We start from the raw sequence: 19,557 nt of genomic DNA on the forward strand, positions 1-19,557 counted from the left end.
TCTCTCTCTCTCTCTCTCTCTCTCTCTCTGTCTCTCTCTGTCTCTCTCTCTCTGCCCCCCCTCCACTTTTCTTTCCTTAACAGAAATTGTGCTTTGTTGCTGAAGCAGGACTTGAACTTGCAATCCTCCTTTCACAGACTGCTGAGTAGCTGGGATTACAAGTGTGCACCCCGTGGTAAGCAACAGACTGTGGTTGTAACTGGGTGCTCCTCTCTACCTGCAACACTAGAGTGAGGACCACACACAGCTTGGTCCCTGGGGCCCCATGAGAACACCTTTTGCTGGACCTACAGATCCATCGGTAAGACTGTTTACATAAATTCTGAGCCATGAATATATAGTCTGGGATACTACTCAATTTGAAAAAGACAACATGATAAAATGGAAAAAAACACTAATTTAATGTAAAAAAAGAAATCTACTAGGCAATTTATCCACTATGATACCAACCATACAAAAACAAACAATGCCATGTATGACTGTTTCATATTTCACATATGCTTGTCTTGTGAATACACAGAAAGTTATGGGTAGATACACATGATAGGATTAACAAGAGAGTTGTGGAAAGGCAGATTGGGGGCTAAGAGCTATCTTTTTTATTTTATGTGTCTGGCTTTAAAATTTGTTCTACAAGCCTAAATTATTTCTTCAATTAAAAATACCAGCTCAGGACAGTCTCTCTTTCACAAGAGCGTGTGGCTGTGTGGCATCCCAAAGTCATACGAGTATGACTTCTTGCCGTGATGAGTCACTTTGCTGGGATGGGAGAGAGAAGTGGGTCCCACTGAGTGATCATGAGTTTTGGGGTCAGCACTTTTATGCCAGCTGTGATGTCAGATGAGCCATTTGGTGATAGTTCCTCATGGGCAGAGAGGGTGCCACTCACAGTATGGCTTCCTCAACAAGTGGTGTGCTTTATAGTTTAACAGGATCCTTAGGATGGGAGAGACCTATTTAAATGTTTAGCAACCGGGATGTGACGAGGGGGTTGGGGACCAGACACCCAACTGCAGCACTGCCATTCTCTGGGCTGTAATTCACCTGTGATGGCTGATTGTGCAGGCCACCTGTGTAGTGCCGGTGCACACCTGGGAGGACGTCAAATGTCACAAGGCTCATCTCTCACCCTGTGGTCCAGCCATCTGACCACACCCATGGGGAATGGGATGGGTCTGTCCCAGGACAGTTCACAGGAACTGCCAGTTCCTCTGCCACATGCCAGCCCCCTTTAACTGTAAACTGTCTGACTGCTCACCACCCCAGTCTGTTCTTCTGAACTCGTCACTGGGGTTCCTTCCACAAGGGCAGGCACTTCGCTGAGGCTGCTACCTGAGTCTCAGTCACAGCAGTAACAAGAGAGTAGCTGGACTCACTCAGGTCTATACTGGTTCCTGGGGGTCACATGCACACTTCAGACAGTGGCTGAGGTGGCTTTCCCTGTCCTCTCTGCTCTGCTCTTGGCTGGGCTGTGGCCCTGGCTGTCCTTTTAAGCCTCTTCCTATCCATTCAGCTGATTCAAATGTTTCAAAACAGGACATCGTCTTAGAGGCCAGGCTGACTCATCCTCCACCGTTAAGAGCAGTGACAAGCAGCCTTGGAATGCAGGACTGGCCATCAGCCATGCAGGCCCATTCGGAGCTGATTCAGTCCCCCTGGATGTGACCACCTCTTCTCTTTCTCTTCCCTGGCAGCACTTCCAAGGCCCCAGTGGGCAAAGCTACCACATAGCTCTGTCCTTGTGAAGCAGAAAGCCCAAGAGGTTGTGAAGTTACAGAGCTTGGGCCCAAGGTCCAGTCCTCCAAGAACTCCTGGGGCTGCTCTGCCCTCACCTTCCCACTTGCCTTCTTTCCCACCCCACCAGCTCCAGCCATGACCCCAGCGCAGTTTTCTGCATGGTTTGTGTTGGGTGGGGGATCTGCTGGCAGGGAGACCAGAGCAGCGGCAGGTGAGAACTCTGAAGCAGGTCTTACCGGGCTTCTTACCCAATCACTAGCACCTCCCCTCCCCATCTCATACTTTAGAAAATAGCAAATATATCTGCTCTAAAACAATGATGGGACTTGCCATTGGGGAAGTCAGGTTTGTTGGTAGAAGAGACTATCAAGAGAACATGAGGCTTTGTTGCCTGATAGGAACATTGGCAATTTTGCTTCCCCAGCCCAAACCTAGCCCAAACCTAGCAGGCCTAGACCTGCTGCCTCCAGGAAGTGGAGTGCTCTGTAGTATTTACTCCTGTTTCCCCAGGCACTGTCTGTGCCCAGGACAGTGCCTCCCACTCTCTATATTTTCACCTAGAGCCTGACACATGTTGAGAAGTTAGAGCTTTCTATAAATAGCTGCCCATCCATCCATCCATCCATCCATTCATCCATCCATCCATCCATCCAGCAAAAGCAATGTACGCAAGCTAGCAATGTATGCTAGAACTCAGTGTATAGAACAATGACTTATCTCCATGGGATTTACCTGACAGAAAATTAATCAATAAGTATAAAGGAATTGTTTTTATGAACACATGTTGTCTTGTGTTGATAAAATTATAAAGCACTTGTACTTTACAAAATGCCATTATGGCCCAGGGCTTTCCTGGGTGAAGAACTAGTTAGAGGCCAGCTGAGACAAAAGCCCAGGGCTAGCTCTGTTCACTGGCATATCTGGCATGGTAGCTGTCTGCCAGGAAAAATATTTATGATATAGAAAGAGAGCCATCCTATCTAACTCTGCACACTCACCTTACCCAGATGAGGTGCTTTGGCCCACAGAGCTCTATTCCAGAAAGTGCCCTGTCCATGTGGCATGGGGACACCACATGCCAGCCTCTCGGAGGGTTCCAGCCTCTGGCAGGCCGTGCAGGCCGGAGGTGGCAGCGCCACCCTCTTCTGCTTGAGCAGCTGCAGCTGCATCCTGCTTGGCACCGCTGGCCTCTGAGGATTCCCAAGCAGAGCCCCAGCTCACCCGGCAAGCGGTGAGCCCCTTCCTGCCACCATGCCAGGGAGTTTCTCCTGGGTGGGGGGTCTGCGGGCTGGATCTAAGCCTGCAGCTGCTGGACTCTAAGCCTCTGCCTGGCATCTGGCCTCCATTCCAATCCCCTAAGCACACAGAGCTCTGGAGGCTGCTGAGCAGATAGAAGGATGAGGACAAACTTCAGGGCACTTACAGCTGTAGCTACGCTGCGCTCAGCCTCCCCGGGCAGGTGGGCGTTCTCTCAGGGTCCAGAGGTCTCTCCTTGGAGTGGCAGTTCCAGCCAGGCCCGAGGAGAAAGGCTTTGGGAGTTTACAAGAATCTGTGGGCCAGGCCACTTCCCTCTGAAAGCCCTTCCTTCCTGCCTTTTCCTCCTCTGCCTCCGTGTACAGACTTGGGAAACTTGCAAAAGGGGCTGGGCCCGGGTGACCTCAGCTGCGTGGGTGGAGGGGCCGGGGAACCAAAAGCCGAAAAGCTGGGCTTGGGCTTCTGAGCTGACGGTTGGTCTGAGCTCCCTGAGCGTTTGGTTTGTAGGGACTCTGGCCAGGAGGGTGAGAAACAAAAGGTTGGAGGTGGGGGCTGGCGAGATAGGGGCCTGTCGGGTAACACGGCTGTATAAAGCTCTCAGAAAACATGGTTCTGACCCTAGAAGTCACCCAGGAGATGAGCCGGTTAGTCTGTTGAAGTTTTCAGCACACGTGTAGTAGGCTTGGTCCTCCCACCTGCCTTGTCCTCACCCCGCTATTTCACACACATACATCCAACACATGCCACAGACACCCAAACGCCCTGCCCATACCACAAGCCCCACCCCCCACATACAACCCCCCCCCACACACACATACACACACACACACACTTCATACCCACCATAACACACATGCACACCCCCGCACCATGTGTGTGTGTCGCGGGGCAAGTCCTCACAACTTCCTAGGCCCTGCGGGTGAGGATGGGTGGCCCCACCTGAACTGCTCTGGAGACTCCAGCGATTTAACCGCTGTCAGCAGGAAGCTAATTTATGAATCTGAGCGGCCTGGAACTATGCCGTGGGTAATAATTGTGCTTGGCAGATGAAAGCGGAATGCAGAGTGCTCAGACATGCCCGAGTCCTGCGGATCAACACCAGGTCTGCAGGAGCGCCCTTAGGTGGGGGACACCTCGGCGCCCCTCCGAGCCACTTTCCTTTGGAGCTGGCTTCTGTCTTCTTGTTGACCCACCCCTGTCAGCTGTGTTCCCCGTCAGAAAGCCCTTCCTTCTGCCCAGTGCTCTGTGGCTGTGTGTGACCTGGCCCCAGACTATACATTCCACAAGGGCAAGGCCTTGAATCCCTCCTTTGGCCACTCCCACTGCCAACCCAGGCCCTGCAAAGGAATTTTTGGTGGAACCGAAGTTGAAGCTCGTTTCCTTGTATCAGCTGGCGAGCAGGTCTGGAGGGAGGGCGTAGTAATTTCCCTAAAGTATGATATTGGACAGGACACAGGCAAGTTGGAAAGTTTTTAAGGACATCTCTACCCAGAATTTTCTACTTTAATCTTTTTGCTAAAGGGTGCATCAACCCACCCTCAAGATAACCACTCACAACAGCTGAGCTGTTTTTAAACTGTTATCCTTTAGCTCTTTCTTCCCCATATTCTATTTTTTTCCTGAGACCAGGTTTTAAATAAATGTGTGTGTGTGTGTGTGTGTGTGTGTGTGTGTGTGTGTGTGTGGTAAGAAAGTACGTGAACTGTTCTGGGGCTGCTGCTATTGGGGCTTTAGGATATAAGAAGTAAATCGCTGGCCGCTGCTATTTCTGAAACTTGTTATTTATGAACTCTTGCAGAACTGTCCCCAGCACTCTGGAAGCCTCGTCACCAGCCACCGTTAGCTCCAGCCCCCACTTCCTCCATCCATGTGGATCAAAAGTCATCAATTTCTCTTCTGTTTCTGTGACAGAAGCGGCCGCCAACCTCCACCCTTCAGAGGAAGCCTGAGGTCCCCTGTCCCACAAGCAGTCATTCAGGAATCTAAGTAGGTCAGACACTGGGGACTCAGAAATAGAAACTAAGTTTTAAGAGCAGAACTAAGACATGGTGACAGTGAAGGGGGGTAAGGATTTGGAGGTGGTATATGTTCATCTTCCTTATGGGGAGGGGCAATTTGCCCTGGAGCTCCAGGGAGGCTGGGCCAGTGAGCATGCCCAAATGTGTGGCATGCATAGGCCACAGCAGGCTCCAGCTAAAGGGTGGTGACAGAGGGTGCGCAGAGGAGATGCTGAGCCTCTGGGTAGAGGAAGGCAGAGTGCACAGGTGGGATCCAAGTCCTCCCGACCACCATCACAGAGTATCCCACAGGCTGGAGATTTTTACCTAGTTCTTCTGTATCTAACATCCCTTTACTGTTACCCTAAGGCTCATCGAAGGGACTTGCCTGATCCTTGGATGGGTGGGTAGGCCTCCTGGGAGCACAGTGTGCAAGCGAGAACACCAAAGGGTTCATTTTGGTAGGGGTGGGCTGGATAGGGATGGAGGAAGAGGTAAAACAGGCCATGCTCTGTTTAGGGAGTTCCCCTTGGGGTCACTTAGTGCATAGTAGTAGACACCTGGGAAGTGCAGACAAAGCAGGGAAGCCCAGGATTGGAGCCAGGCTTCTGGAGTGTTAATTAGCCCAGCACTGGCATGTTGGGAGGGAGGCAAGACCAGGACCACAACATCCATGTGGATGTTCTTGAAATACCCTTGGTGAAAAAGCAATGCCTGGGAGTGGGGCAAGGAACCAGGTTGTGGAAGTATTTGTGCAGTAGAGCTGTCAGGCTGTTGTGAAGACAAAGTCACCATCACCTTCCATCATTCAGTGGGCTCCCAGTGACTGTCACATTGCTTTTGTTCTCCAGGTCTCTGAATGTGCAGCTCCAGATTGGATCATTTGTCACCATGGGTGGCCCCTATGCAGAAAGGACCACAGGCAGAGCACCTGCAGGGGTGGGATGTAGTACTTGCTTCCTTTTGGCTCTTAGGGTGCTTTGTTCTAGAGGAAAAGTGATAGATCCTTTTTACTCACAGCCACTTTGTCTTTGGTGAGATTCACCCTCCGGAGTAGAGATCTATTCCCTGTTAATTCCCCAAAGGACAGTGTGGGCCTCAGGGGACTGCTTGGGCCAGCCGCATGCAGTTATTCCCACTGTCAAAGACAGAGTAAAGGACCAGTGGCCATCAGCAATGGTCTCAGGCAATGACCAGTGGCCATCACCAACTGCTAGAACCATGAGGTAGGACGTTGAAAGGAAATTTGTAGCTGATGGTAAAGGTCAACAACTCTAAATCCACACATCAGTGTTGACTCTGCCAATGGAGAGGACCCGACAGGAAGTACCTCGCCCCACCCATGATGTGTTTGTGGCACTAGACCTGTAGATCTGTCTACCACTTCATGAAAAAGAGGGGCTCAAAGATCCTTGTTAAAATGACACCAACAAGGGCCGGCCAAATAGCTCAGCTCATTAAAGAGCCTGTAAGCAGCACAGGGGCTGGGGGGTTTGATCCTAGGGCCTGCCCTGCCGGCCCTGCCCCCGCGGGCAGCGAACTGAGAGGGCAATTGAGACTGGGTATGGTGGTGCGTGCCTGTAATCCCAGCTCTTGGGAGGTTCTAAACAGGTGGATCACTAAGAGTCTGATCTAGCAGTGAGACCCTGAAAATCCTGTAGGCCCTTCCCTAAAATACTGTAAATAAATAAATAAATAAATAAATAAAATGACACCAGTGAAATTCTGAATATGAAAAACGCTATAGAAGAAAAGAAGTTTAAGAGACATTTGAAATAAATGCAGGTTGCGATCATGTTTCAACGCTGATATAAACTAGGCAGCTGTAAAACAGCCACACATTTGTGAGACAATGGGAGATACTTGGGTTTTGACTGTATTCAAGGATGTTAGAAATGTTTATGGATAAAATGACATGATTCTAGGAATTTGCCGCAAAATAATCCAAGTATGTGCAGTGGGAGACGGAAGTGGGTAGTGGGGTAGGAAAGAGGGGTCACCCACATGTGTGTAGGGTGTAAAGGCTGGCTGGGTGCCCAGGGATTTCTTGCTGCCTCTGCCTGTTTGTATGTTTGGAGATTTTCACAGTAAAAAAAAAAAAAAAAAATCAACAAAAGCAATAAGGAATATGGAAAACAACTGAATTCTTTTATTAAGGTGGTGATTGAGGTGTGTATGTGTGAGATGTGTGTGTGTGTGTGTGTGTGTGTGTGTGTATGTGCATGTGCGTGTTGTCATGGTCTATTTGATCTTAATTCAAGTAGCAACTCTGGGAATGTCTGCATTCTATGAAAAATGACTTTTTAACGAATGTAAAGAGTGCCCCAATCCCACGTGGCTGGGCAGAGAAGTGGAACCCTACTCAGGGGACTGCTTGGGCCAGCCCCACGCGGTTATTCCCACGGTCAAAGACAGAGTAAAACTGTCGGATGAAGACATCTCCGAGGATCCAGAGGGGCCCGGCTGGAGGCTGGATGTCGAGTCCTTGAAAGCCGGTGCTGCAGAACTGCATCCCATCCGCGAAGTCCTGGGGGCGGAGAGAAGGGTGAGAGGCCTGCAGGGACGCGGTGAGGCGCGCCACCTAGAGGCTATCCTAGGTGTTGGCGGTGGCCGGCATTCACCGGTTGGTTGGTGTGTTCCGCTATTTTGACTGGTGGGCTCTTCCGCCTGCTTCACGCCCTGTTGCCCTAAGTTCCTCAGAACTGTCCATCTGTTACCCCTCCACATCATTTTATAACTTGGAAAACTGAAATGTCATTGCAGGGCTGGAAGAGAAAAAGAAGACCTGGGCCTAAATTCTGGCTACTTTAGATCCTAGAAAACTCAGGTTGATTTTTTTTTTTTTTTTTTTTTTTTTAGTACTGGGAATTGAACTTGGAAACTTGCCAGGCAGGGGCTTATGCTGCTGAGCTATATCCCTGGCTCATCAAGTTCAGCTTTTTCCCTGTTTCTAGGTATTGAACCTAGAGCCTTCACACTCAGCTACATCTTCAGCCCTTTGCATTTTTTATTTTGAGACCGGGTCTCATTAAGTCACTAAGTTGCCCAACCTGGGTTTACCCTTGTGATCTGCCTGCCTCAGCCTCTAGGAATGCTAGAATTACAGGTGTGTGGTACCATACCCAGCTTTAGGAGAGAAGTTGCTTGCTAAGTGGCTAGCCACTGCTATATTTTCTTGATATTCTGGGAATAATCACTTGATGGAACCTTTTTAGATACAAAGCAAGTTGGTGTCCTTGTTTCACTACAAGAGCATTCCCTGGCGTTGATTCTTTAGTTTGGCAAAGACTTGGGCCCTACAAGGTAGATGTGGTCTTTTCAGCAGTCGTTTGAAATTTGAGGTTGCTGATTGGAGTGGGGGCTGGAAATTATAGAGGGCTCGAGGGGCCTTCACTAGCGGGAGATAATACAAACCCACACATTCTACAGCATCCTTCTTGGACTGAGGAGACTCCACAGTTCCTCCGTTGCCGGAGCTTAGGGAAGTCACTATGAAGCTATATTTTAAAACAAAAAATTGTGCCTATTTAGATTGTTTGTATATATAGGAACTTTGGGAGGAGTTAGAGAAATTCAAGACTGAGGGATAAGGCTAATGCCTTTGTTCCAAGCTTCAATCCCTCTATTCTGGCACAGACCTCCCGATGTGAGAGTGACTCCGGGAAAATGTGTTGCCAAAGAATTGCAACACCGACAATCTAGGCCAATAATGGTGTAAAGTGACTATATGTTTCCCAAATGCCCAGGAACTCCCTTCTCACCTCACCTTCCCATCTTGAGAATTTATTGTAATAAAAGATATTTTCTTGCTTGAGGAGGAATGTGAGTCCACATGTTATGAGAATTACATGGGAGACAGTGTGATCTTCTGCTGTCTGATAAGGGTTATCTCACACCCCTCCCAAGCAGCCCAGATATCAAAGCATTAACTTAGTTCTCCCACTCGCCACATCCTCACCTAGAAAATGGGCTGATAGTACTCTAGCTGGGCTTGGGCGTTGACGGGATTAAAACTGTGCACTGATATGCCCCACCTGGCACTGTGAAAACCTCCTTATGCCACTTGCCTGAGGTTTGCTGCTGCTTCAGAGCAGAACTGGAGTTTGGAGCCAGCCTAGTGGCATTTCTATCATGGGTGAAGTGCCCCTCTCAGAGGGAATGTCACACCACCTGAGCAGGATCAGGTTGGAGGGGGACTTGGGCAAACACAGCTCTAAGTATGGGTGACTGTTTGAAAGAGGAAATGACAGGGGTGTGTGGAAGGCCCTTAAATATGGCAATAAGGAAACAGTGCTTACCATCAGGGTGTAGGCAGTTGGGCTGAGTGTGTAGGGGACGCCGTTGATGATGAAGGTGACGTCCAGCATTATGTTGAGGTTGGCACACTCCACAGAATACTAAAGCAGAACACGGGGTGCTCTCAGAGGGTCCCCAGAGCAGGCCAGGGTCTCCTGCTCCTGTCCCCTCCCTGGCCAAGGCAAGCACTTACTCCTTCATCCATATATGTGGCCCCCAGGGCCTCTTGGAGTTGCTCGATGCTTCTGGGAGGACCAGTAACAAGGGAAGTCCCTGTGTCCACAATGGCTTGGCAGCCCTCAGAACAGAACATCACACTGTCTCCCACCTGGATTCTGAGAGCAAAGGAATTGGTTTAATCCCCCTTCCTTGGAGTTCCTGGAAGTTCTGCTCCCCATCAGGCTCCAGAGGGAGAACTCCAGCATGTTAGTGATGTCTGTTAACACATCTGTCCTGCCACATGAGTATTTCTCAAATGTTTTCTGAGATTCATTATAAAAAATACACTTATTTCTTGACATAGTTTTCTCTGTCTCTCTGTCTCTGTCTCTCTGTCTCTGTCTCTCTGTCTCTCTGTCTCTCTCTCTCTCCCCCTATTCTATTTCCCACAGTATCTTTTTCATTAAAAAATGAAGGTCAGTATTCCTACAATGATGTCAGGGCCCATACATGGTAAATCCTGGCAGCCTGAAAAGTTCTCACAAGACAGTGAGCTTTTATCTTAAATGCTTCATGCTTTGTAAGAACTGAAACTTGAATTATACATCTTTGAATTCCCGCACTGTCTAGCCCAGTGCTACAGGTATGAAATGAGTATCTGATTCCACTTCCCCAATTGCTAACCCCAAATCTCAGTTTTAAGTCCTTGCTTCCACAAAACCCTTCAGAGGTCCTCAGATAGAAGCTTTCTTGCTTTTTGGTGGCCCCTCTTTTGGGGCACTGTCCACTCCTGCTTTCCATTGCAGCAATTTGTGTGCATACCTCATACCTCATCTTCTCTATGAGCCTCAGAGCGGTCAAATCTGAGTCCAGTCCACCTCCACATTCCCATGTCACTCAGCACTCACAGTGTATGTTCGTTAACATTGGATGAAGAAGGGTGGCAGACTGCATGTCCCTATGTACTGCTTATAGTAGAGGTGCACAGCATGTGCAAGGTTACCTGGTCACCTGTGCCCTTTTGCCCTTTACTTGGCACCTCCACTTACAACCTGTACAGAAAGGGCCCAGTGTCTACTCCTGGGGATCAGCAGGGTCACCCCATGAATTCAGTTTGAGTTGAGCCTCTTATGAATTCTTCTTTTGAATTGTGGCTGTTCCATGCAAGACACTTACCCATCCAGGGCAATCTGCCAGTAGGCTTGCTTGGTGACTGGGACCCAATTCAGGCTCCCTGAGAAATGGGAGGGGTCATAGCCTCCGAAGGTCAGCTCACTGCCCGAGCCATCTGGGTTACTGCATGGAAAGGTACATTGTAAAGGAGCAGCCACTGGAAAGGCCCAGGGTAGCTCTAGCTAGGATCCCTTGCTCCGTGTTCTCGCACGCATGCCAGGTACATAAGGCAGACCCATCAGCCTGGGCTTGTCCACTGGGACTCTCAACCACTGCATGGTGGTTTGGACCTTTTGGCCTAAGGACAATATCTCCAGTTGGACTCGGTGGTTGAGAGAATTAAAACTGCCCGTTACAGTCCCACGTGGCACTGTGAGGACCTCCTTATACCCATTGCCCAGTGTCTGCTGCTTCAGGGCTGAACTGGAAATTGGAGCCAGCCCCCTGGCATTTCCACCACAGGCAGTGTGTGCCTTGTAGAGCTCTGTGCAGTGATTCATGAATGTCCTTCTGCTTCTTGAACACAAGTTATTGAGGTAAGAAATGGGGACCATGGTCTGGACACACAGAAGCTGTGTGGAGCTGAGGCCGGGACCATGCTGAGCGTGCACCTGAGACACCCCCAAAAGCATATCTCCCCAGAGTATCTGTCCTTGTTTAGTGAGGGTGGTGTCGGAATTTCCGTGTTATTCACTCTTTTGTGTCAAGACAAAGAAGATACTCTGAATGCAACATGAGTCAGGCTTGAATAATGCCTCATTTGTTTCGGTACTGATTTCTTATGTCCTGGCACCTAACACTATTCTGGAAACAAATTCATTATCTCAAGTAAAAGGGTCAGGAAAGTACACAACTCAGTGCAGACCTGGTCAGGATGGTAACAGATGGGTGAACGAATATCTGTAGGAATTTAGGTTCTAGAGAGGGGAGTGGGGAAGGAACTAACACTAGTTGATGGCTTTTGGACAAGACACTGTGGTAAGAATTTTACCTATGCCGTCTTTTTCAACTATCACCTCAACCTACAGTCCATTTGAAGAAACTGAGGCCCAGGGAGGCAAGGCCATAAATCTTAGGACTTAAATTGGGGTCAGGCTGATTGCACTTTCCAATGGACTGGAACTTTCTAATAGGCTTCCCAACAGCACCTCAGCACTGCCCAGGCTTGGTCTCAGCCATCGAGGAGACACGGCATAGCTCAAGAGAGGGAATTCAGGATCTTCCTGTGGGATCCAGATAGGGCAAAGGGGCTTGACCCATCAGAGGTGAACCCAAGTCAGGCCTGCCTGGGAAAGGGTCTGAGAGATATGAGATCTCTTTTCCAAGGGAAGGAGGAGGATGAGGTGACCTGCCATGGGTCCCCTGCCAGGTAGGTAGTATCTAGATCTAAGACTTTTTCTTTTTTTTTTTTAAAAAAAAAATTTATTTATTTACTTATTTATTGGCAGAACCGGGGATTGAACTCAGATCCTTGCGTTTGCCAGGAAAGCGCTTATTCCACTGAGCCATCTCCCCAGCCCCTCAAGACTTTTTCAGCTACTAAATGTAATCATTTTTGTAGTTTATGGCAATACATACATAATATAGCAGCTATTGTCAACTATTTTTGAGTATATAGCTCAGAAGTGCTAAGAACATTCACACTGTTAGAAAGCAAATCTCCAGAATCTTTGATCTTTTTCAGAACTGAGACTTTCTACACCCATGAGATAAGAACCCTTTCTCTCTCTTCCATTGGTCCCTGGCAGCCACTATTGTACTTGCTGCCTTTATTTGATTATTTGAGGTAACTCATAAAAGTAGAATCGTACAGTATCTGTCTTTCTGTGACTAAGTTATTTCACTTGCCAAATGCCCTCTCACATTTAATCCATGTTCTACCATGTATTAGAATTTCTTTTCAAATTCCATTGTAAGGACACACATTTTATTTGTCCATCCATTAGTATGTAATTATTTTATCGTCACCTTACCTTATAATTTTTCCCACCTCCCCCAGATGTGTAAACTGCTCCTGTTTTCTTGTGTCCAAGTGTCCAGCATCTTGCTCAGCATATGATACAAGCTGGATATCAATTGCATGAATCAGTAGCCAATTGTGGAGATCAAGAAATTCAACACATTGTGCTAGAGTTTACACAGTGCTTATCACAACTACTCTATGAGGCAGAAATCCTCAAAATCCAGAGAGGTTTTGTGTCCAGGATCACATGGTTGGCAATAGGCTAAGCAAGAGACCCAAGCCAGATCTTCAATGGCTAAGCTTCTGTCCTACCTTGTCTCCTTGTAGTCTTCACCAGCCTGACCTGGTGGGTTCTGCAGGACTTACTTGCTCATGTAGACAGAAAACATGGGTAGAGCCACCAGGTTCTGGGCCATCATGTTGTCAAAAACAGGGGTCACCCCTCCAGCAGCCAAGGAGGGATATCCTAGGCCCAGAATTCCATCAAACTCAGCGTGCACAAAGGTCTTGCCTGGTTCCTTGACACTTTCTCCGAACTGCTGGCCAACCACAGTGAGTCCTTCCACCTGAGGGAAAAGGCCCGCAGGAGAATTGAATGGGGCGCCTGGCAGAGGGCATCAGATTCTTGAGTTGTCCCTCTGTCCTGAAGCTAACTCTTCCTTCCTCAATTTTTCCTGATTAAAAGGGCACAAAGATTGTTGCCAAATTCCCACCCTCTTCATTTCTTTGTCTAAATTTAAATGAACCAAACACAATACAGAAATTATAAGTGTACAGCTTAATACTTTTTTATACACTTTATATAGCCAGACATCCTAGTTCCAAAACCAAGAAACAAGACCTGCCTAACCCCACAACCCCTCCATGCACTGCTGGTGAATCATTGCTTCCCTCCCCAAGAGAACCGTCTTCCTGACTTGGAACAGCCCACATTGGCTCTGTCTGTTTCTAGCTTGGTATAAGCTGAGCCATCCGGCGGGATGTCGATGTCTAGCTTCTGTCATTCACCATAGAGCTTACAGAATGCTGTGCTAATCTATTCATTTTTCTACAGATAGAATTTTTCATATGTCAATGGAAGTGTTTTTATTCTTTCTTAATGTTAATGTCCTTAATTTATTGTTTTCTGCCTTATTGTATTGGGTAGGATCCTAAGCATAATAATGAATAAAATAATAATAGTATTCTTGTCTCACCCTTGATCTCAGAGAAAGACTCTCAACAATTCACCATTAAGTATAAAGTTTATTGTAGGTTTTTTTTTTTTTTTTGTAGGGTTTTAAAATTGAGACTAAGAAAGATACTTTTCATTCCAGGTCTGTTAATAATTCTTTTAAAGTTGTGACTAGATGTTGAATTTTAGTAGTGGAGATTACACGACTTTTCTATTTTTATTTTCTTAAATGATAAATCCTTAGGAAGAAATGATTTTTTTTTTGGTACTGAGGACCGAACCCAGGACCTTGCGCTTTCCAGGCAGGCATTTATGTTGCTGAGCTGTCTCCCTGGCCCCAGGAAATGACTCTAGATTGAGATGTATTAAACTTTTGTACAATGGGGGAAAAAAAAAGAAATGTACTGAAGACATTTTACATAGGAAAAAAAAAAGATTGATACTATTTAAATAAAAATTGTCCTTTTATTTTGGACAATTTTTATTGTTATATTCATTTAAGTTTGTAAATAATTTATTTACAATGTACAGTCTTATTAATCTCATGCTATGTATTCATTTCAGAAATATTTCTCTAAAATTCATTCTGTCTATATCTTATATCTTTCATATTTCAATATGTATCTACAATTTTTAATATGCTATGTAATTATTGATTTTCAATAAAGTTCAAAAAAACTTTTGTACAACATGAGATTTTATTTGCTACTAAATTTTTTGTTTATGTATTGATTATCAAAACTGTCCTATTAATCAGCTGTGAAACTGTCTCATTTATATTTATTTCTCAATAAAAAAATAAAAGTAAAATAATTTTTGTTTAGAACTATGATATCTACATTCATAAAAGAAAGATTGCCTAATTCTTATAATATCCTTTCAAAGTTTTATTATTAAAATTATGCTCCATAAAATGTTATAAAGTGTTCTTCATTTATTGATTTCCTGAAAGAGTATTGTAAGATTGATTTATTTCTTTTCTAAATGTTTAGAAGAATTTACTAATGAGGCTACTTAGATTTGGAAATATATATATATATATATATATGAATAACAGCCAAAATTTAGAATAGACACAGGGCTATTCATATCACCTATTTTTTTCTTGTGTTAGTTTGGATGTATTACACCTCAAGGTAGTTCCTTATTATTTTAATTGTAAAATTCATCAATGTAAACTATTCTTGATTTTATAACCAAAACTATCCTTTTATTTTAATGTCTGTAAGTAATACCTCTTTTCATTGCTAATGTTGTTAAGTTTTATTTTATTTCATTTTTCTTACTGAGTCATACTAGAGATGTATTAGTTTAATTATTCTTTGGAATGAGTTGATTTTGGGCTTGATTGGTGTTCTTTGTAGTATGGCTTTCCTAGTTCATTGATATTTTTTCTTCTCTTTATTATACCTTTCCTTTTACTTTCTTGGAGGTTGGTTTGGTGGGTTTTGTTAGTGGTTTTCTTATTATTTATTCTATGAAATAGATGGTTAAATCATTGATTTTTCTAGATAGGCATTTCAGGTTTTGATTATCCCTTTAGGACATCATTGGCTGTGTCTACAAATTTTGGCAAGTTTTAGGTCTATGAACTAATATTCTAGATAGTTGACTCTCTGCAGTCATAGTGTCAGTTAGTCACTATTACAGAATGTAGCTCCCCACACATAGCTGCAGCCCAGGGGCTACAGTTTTGGTAGTAAAAGGAGAAGGCAGATATCAAGTGGGAGAAGGGTGGACTGGAACCCATGACGATGGGTGGGGACCCCCATTGTTCTCTAATGGCCTAAACCTCCAACCTCAGTGATGAGGGGTGTCCTCCAGCAGATGCTTGTCCCATTTGTCCCAGAGGTGCACACACATCTGGCCCTGGAGCCAGAAATGCTGGAGGAGGAAGTGCGAGAACCTGGAATTGCTAAGGTGTGGCTGCCATCGCATACCACCTGGGGGGCTGGCAGAGGGGTGGCACAGCGTAGGTAAAGGCTCCCCTTTCTATGATGATTTCAGTCCCTTCCCTGCTTTTCAGAAGTCATTATAGGTAGAGTACAGTCTTCTGAAGTGTTATGTGTACTTTCACATAAGCATATAAATGCATTTTATACACATTGTCAGGGCTCTAATAGCATATTATTTTATCTGTATGTTTTTATGTATGATTTTTTTTTTTTACATACAAAGTGTTTTTCTGCTTGGTCGGCACCGATGATCACCTAGTAATGCGTCCTATCCTCACCCACTTTAAAAGGATATTGGTGAAGGAATGCCTTTGCCAATTCTGGACGACTCCAGAACTGGAGTGAGGCTGTCTGGAATGGATCCCCTTCCGTTTCCCCAAGGCCTTGGCATGCTTGCAGTCCATAGATCTGTGTGCAGTCCCCAGGAGCAGGACTCTTTTGGCTCTGTTTTCACATCAGTTTGATTTCCACAGATCCAGGACCCCTCAGCCCTCTGGTCAAGGATTGTTTAAAAAACAGCTCACTCATAATAAACTCACTCAAAATAAACTCACACGGTTTATTTTGACACCTTCATCCTGCCTTGTCTCTGTGATTGAGCTCCTGTGTCCTACCTTGTCCCTCACTCTTTTGCTAACTGAGTCCTCCCATACGCTGCCATGTGCCTTGGACTTTTCTGTCTTTCTAGGTCTTGCCTCCTTGTGTGCCTGAGGACTGGGGATCCAGTCCTACCACAGGCATTGTGCATAGGGCAGTACTTCCAGGGGGAGGGCCCCGAGCCAGCCTGGAGGGCCAGGTGTGCTGAGCAGACAGAGCCCCTGCCACCATCTGGGAAGGGTTTGTGGCTGCTTCCACTTCCCCTAGAATCTAGCCCCACCTCCTCTTTCAGGCTCTTCCTGAGGCAGATCTGACATTGCCCCCTTGAGACCTCCAATCAGTGTTCTGTTCCCTGGGTTTTTGGGCAAAAGAGAAAAGATGAAGGGATCATACTCACAGAGACTTGGTCGGCGCCAATGATCCCGGTCAAGCTCCCAGTCCCATATTGAATGGAGAAGAAATTCCCCACCTCACTGTAGGTGCTGGACAGGGAAGGGTGGAAGACGGGGTGCGTCTCTGGAAAGCAAAGATGCAGCTCACTGCCCTCATTCCTGCCCCAGAAATGCAGTGTCTCTTCCTTCAGCTCCCGACACTGAGTGGGGGACCCCTGGAAAGGGGGGTGATGGCACTCTCCAGTGCGGTGCCACATTCCCCCCAAGCCACAGGTGTGGTCACCTGGGACCAAATAGTTGTTCTGGGTAAACCTGATTGCCCGCAATGACCTCATGAGGCACAACAAGATAAGCACCATTTATCAGGCGCCAGAAGCAGTCCAAGACGTCAGTATGGGTCAGAGCTTGCCTTCAAAGAAACTGAGGGGTAAACAATTACCACTCCAGGAAATTACTCCCAACTCTGCCCAACCTTGGGAACACCTAGCTTTTGGATCACCAAGACCTTCTGTCTCTGGGACTTGTCCTTCATAGAACAAGACATCTTTATGCTTTTCTTTTTCCAATCTTCACTGAAACCCCTGAATTACTTCCAAAGGGCCCCACAAGCCCCACCTCTGTGGGAGAAAGCCCAACCAGCCTCCTTGAAAGAGGAGAACTGCCTATGCCGGATCCCACCCCCTACCTGCCCAGAAAGACTCAATAGAATGGAACTTTCTCCCATATTCCTTTGGCTGTTCCAAGGAAGTGAGTCATCAACTTAAAGATTTTTCTTTTCAGTGGCTAATATTCTCCATATTAATCTTGACCAGGATGAAAGTTGTTAAGCTGTGTAGCAGCCAAATTTTATCTCTCTTCCTGGCCTAGCTCTGTTTGGACAGTAAGCAGCTCTGGGCAGATCCAGAGATGGGGAGGGGAAACAGGGAGGACCAGTTTTGGGAACCCAAGTCTCTCATTCCCAGAGAACCAGACCTGACCCCTCAGGCGGGACCCATCATTTCCCACTGGGTCTCCTGGACCTACTTACTGCAGGCTGGGCTGGTGCAGTAGACGGAGGGAACCCAGAGATTGGAGGAGCCAGTGTCGAAGATGACAGTGAAGTTTTGTGGTGGGGAGCCGATGGAGATAGTGCCAAAGTATTCCATCTGCAGGGAAGGAACAAGGAAAGAGGGCGAGGGTGGTGAGGAGAGGAGGGTTTTCACCATGGGTCCAAGGGAGATGTCTAGAGCCTGGGGCCTGTGGACTAGAACTTACAGAGCATAGGAAGGAACATAGAGGAGGACCCAAGAGAGGGCTCTGAGGAGAGCTCAAATCAAGCCCTCCAGTGACTGGATTTGATTTTACTCACATTATCCTGATTTCCCTAATAACATCATGAGCAAGGCAAGGGAAGCAGATTGCTTTTACAGATTAGGGATCTGTGGGCTGGGAGAAGCCAAGCTCTTTGCCTAATGTCAGAGCTAGGAAGCCGCCCATCTGAGAGCAGAATCAGGCTCCTTCTTTTTAGGGTGCTCATCACCTTCACCCCTTTCTTCCTGCAGAGAGCTCTGTGCACTGAGGCTTGGATGATGAGACTGTATGAATTACCCAAGCAGCATAATCTGCGAGGGTCTTCAGAGCTGAGGCTGATGGGACCAAGGCTAAGCCTTCCTCCCTCTCCCATCTTTCCCCAGAATCCCCTCCCAGGAGGTCTCACATCCAGGTAGTTGATGAGGGGCTCATTGGTACTCTGGATGGTGGAGCATTGGTCCATATCCAAATTCTGGGATTTCCAGAGCTCAGTGAGCTGGCCCTGGACTCGCAGCTTCTTCCGGAGAGACTCACGCCTCCTGAGGGGCACCCTGTAGACAAAGGCCTTGGTGAAGGGGATGCAGCCCAGCCCCCCTCTTCTCCCTGAGCCCATTCCACTCCATTCACTGTGAGCTGACTAGAGAACAACCCAGGGTCCCTCTTGGCCTCCAGCCCGCCATCCTCTGCCCTTCAGACTCAGAATCTTGGCTTGGACATGACTCTCCTCCTGGTTATGAACTCTGTGATGTCTTTTAAGGTATGAGATCCAATGCTTTGCAGTTTTACCTGAACCCTTTGAAGGGCTGATTTAGAGGAACAAAAAAGCTCTAGGGGACAGTGATGGTCAGATATATTTGAAGAGAAGTTATGTGAGGCTTTTGAGTGACAAACCACAGTTGCAGGCTCCTGCTCTTTTGCAAGCTGACCAGCGACCTGAGGCTTGGGCTGGGCCTCCATATCAGGTGGAGCCAGGGGTGACTAGCTGGGAACTGGAGATCAAGGCCACACACATGGTGGCCATTGGAAAGCCTTTCTAGGAATCTTGTAATCCCTGGCTTTCTTCTCTGTCTTCCTTCCCCATCAGCTTTTCCCCATCAGCATGGGGGGTGTCCCCCAGCTGGGCTCAGGACTGGGGATACCACCTCACCTGTGAAGGGCTCCTGGGGCCTGTCCCAGCTCCAGGAACACCAGCAATAGCACCAGGAATGTTTTCATCGTGGTCCAAACAGCAGCTGCTCTCTGCTGAAGTCTGTCTTCCTCCTCTTTTCTCTTTTCACACAGAGCAGGGCAACCAATTCTTCCGGTGCTTAGATCTGCCCTGCCCTGCCCAGTCTGAGGACCCAATGATAAGGCTTGAGTTAATAGTCATGCCCAAAGCAAGCAGCATGTGTAACGAGCCATTTCTTCTCCACCCTGCACCCCTCCTCTACTGCAGTGGGTGTGTTGAACTGAGGCGGAACTCCAGAGCCACGCAATCCCAGGCTCAGTTTCTCCCAGGGTCTTCGGCACCCTACACTCAGTGTTAACTGTCTGTGACGCAACATGTCCCAGGCCACTCAGAGGCCACTGT

The 19,557-nt window shown here is 47.1% G+C and overlaps 2 protein-coding genes across 2 annotated transcripts in view; both read right to left on the minus strand.

Moving 5' to 3' along the window:
* The window catches only part of Rab7b (RAB7B, member RAS oncogene family), a 20,993-nt gene extending 17,659 nt beyond the window's left edge, over nt 1–3,334 (minus strand). The window contains exon 1 of the mRNA XM_004641132.2: nt 3,161–3,334. The gene's annotated coding sequence lies outside the window, so the exon portion shown is untranslated. The remainder of the gene's footprint in view (nt 1–3,160) is intronic.
* A 3,807-nt stretch (nt 3,335–7,141) lies between these two features.
* Nucleotides 7,142–19,239, minus strand: Ctse (cathepsin E). Its single transcript, XM_004641133.2, has 9 exons — nt 19,135–19,239; nt 18,394–18,538; nt 17,725–17,842; nt 16,703–16,821; nt 12,946–13,145; nt 10,620–10,739; nt 9,478–9,619; nt 9,287–9,385; nt 7,142–7,515 (listed from the first exon to the last, which is right to left on the minus strand). Exons 1-9 carry the CDS (start codon nt 19,200–19,202, stop codon nt 7,351–7,353), a joined length of 1,176 nt encoding a protein of 391 aa, XP_004641190.1. The 5' UTR covers nt 19,203–19,239; the 3' UTR covers nt 7,142–7,350.
* Between the last annotated feature and the right edge of the window lie 318 nt (nt 19,240–19,557).

This window comes from Octodon degus, unplaced genomic scaffold (genome assembly GCF_000260255.1).
Source record: "Octodon degus isolate 3935 unplaced genomic scaffold, OctDeg1.0 scaffold00131, whole genome shotgun sequence".
Taxonomy (NCBI): domain Eukaryota; kingdom Metazoa; phylum Chordata; class Mammalia; order Rodentia; family Octodontidae; genus Octodon; species Octodon degus.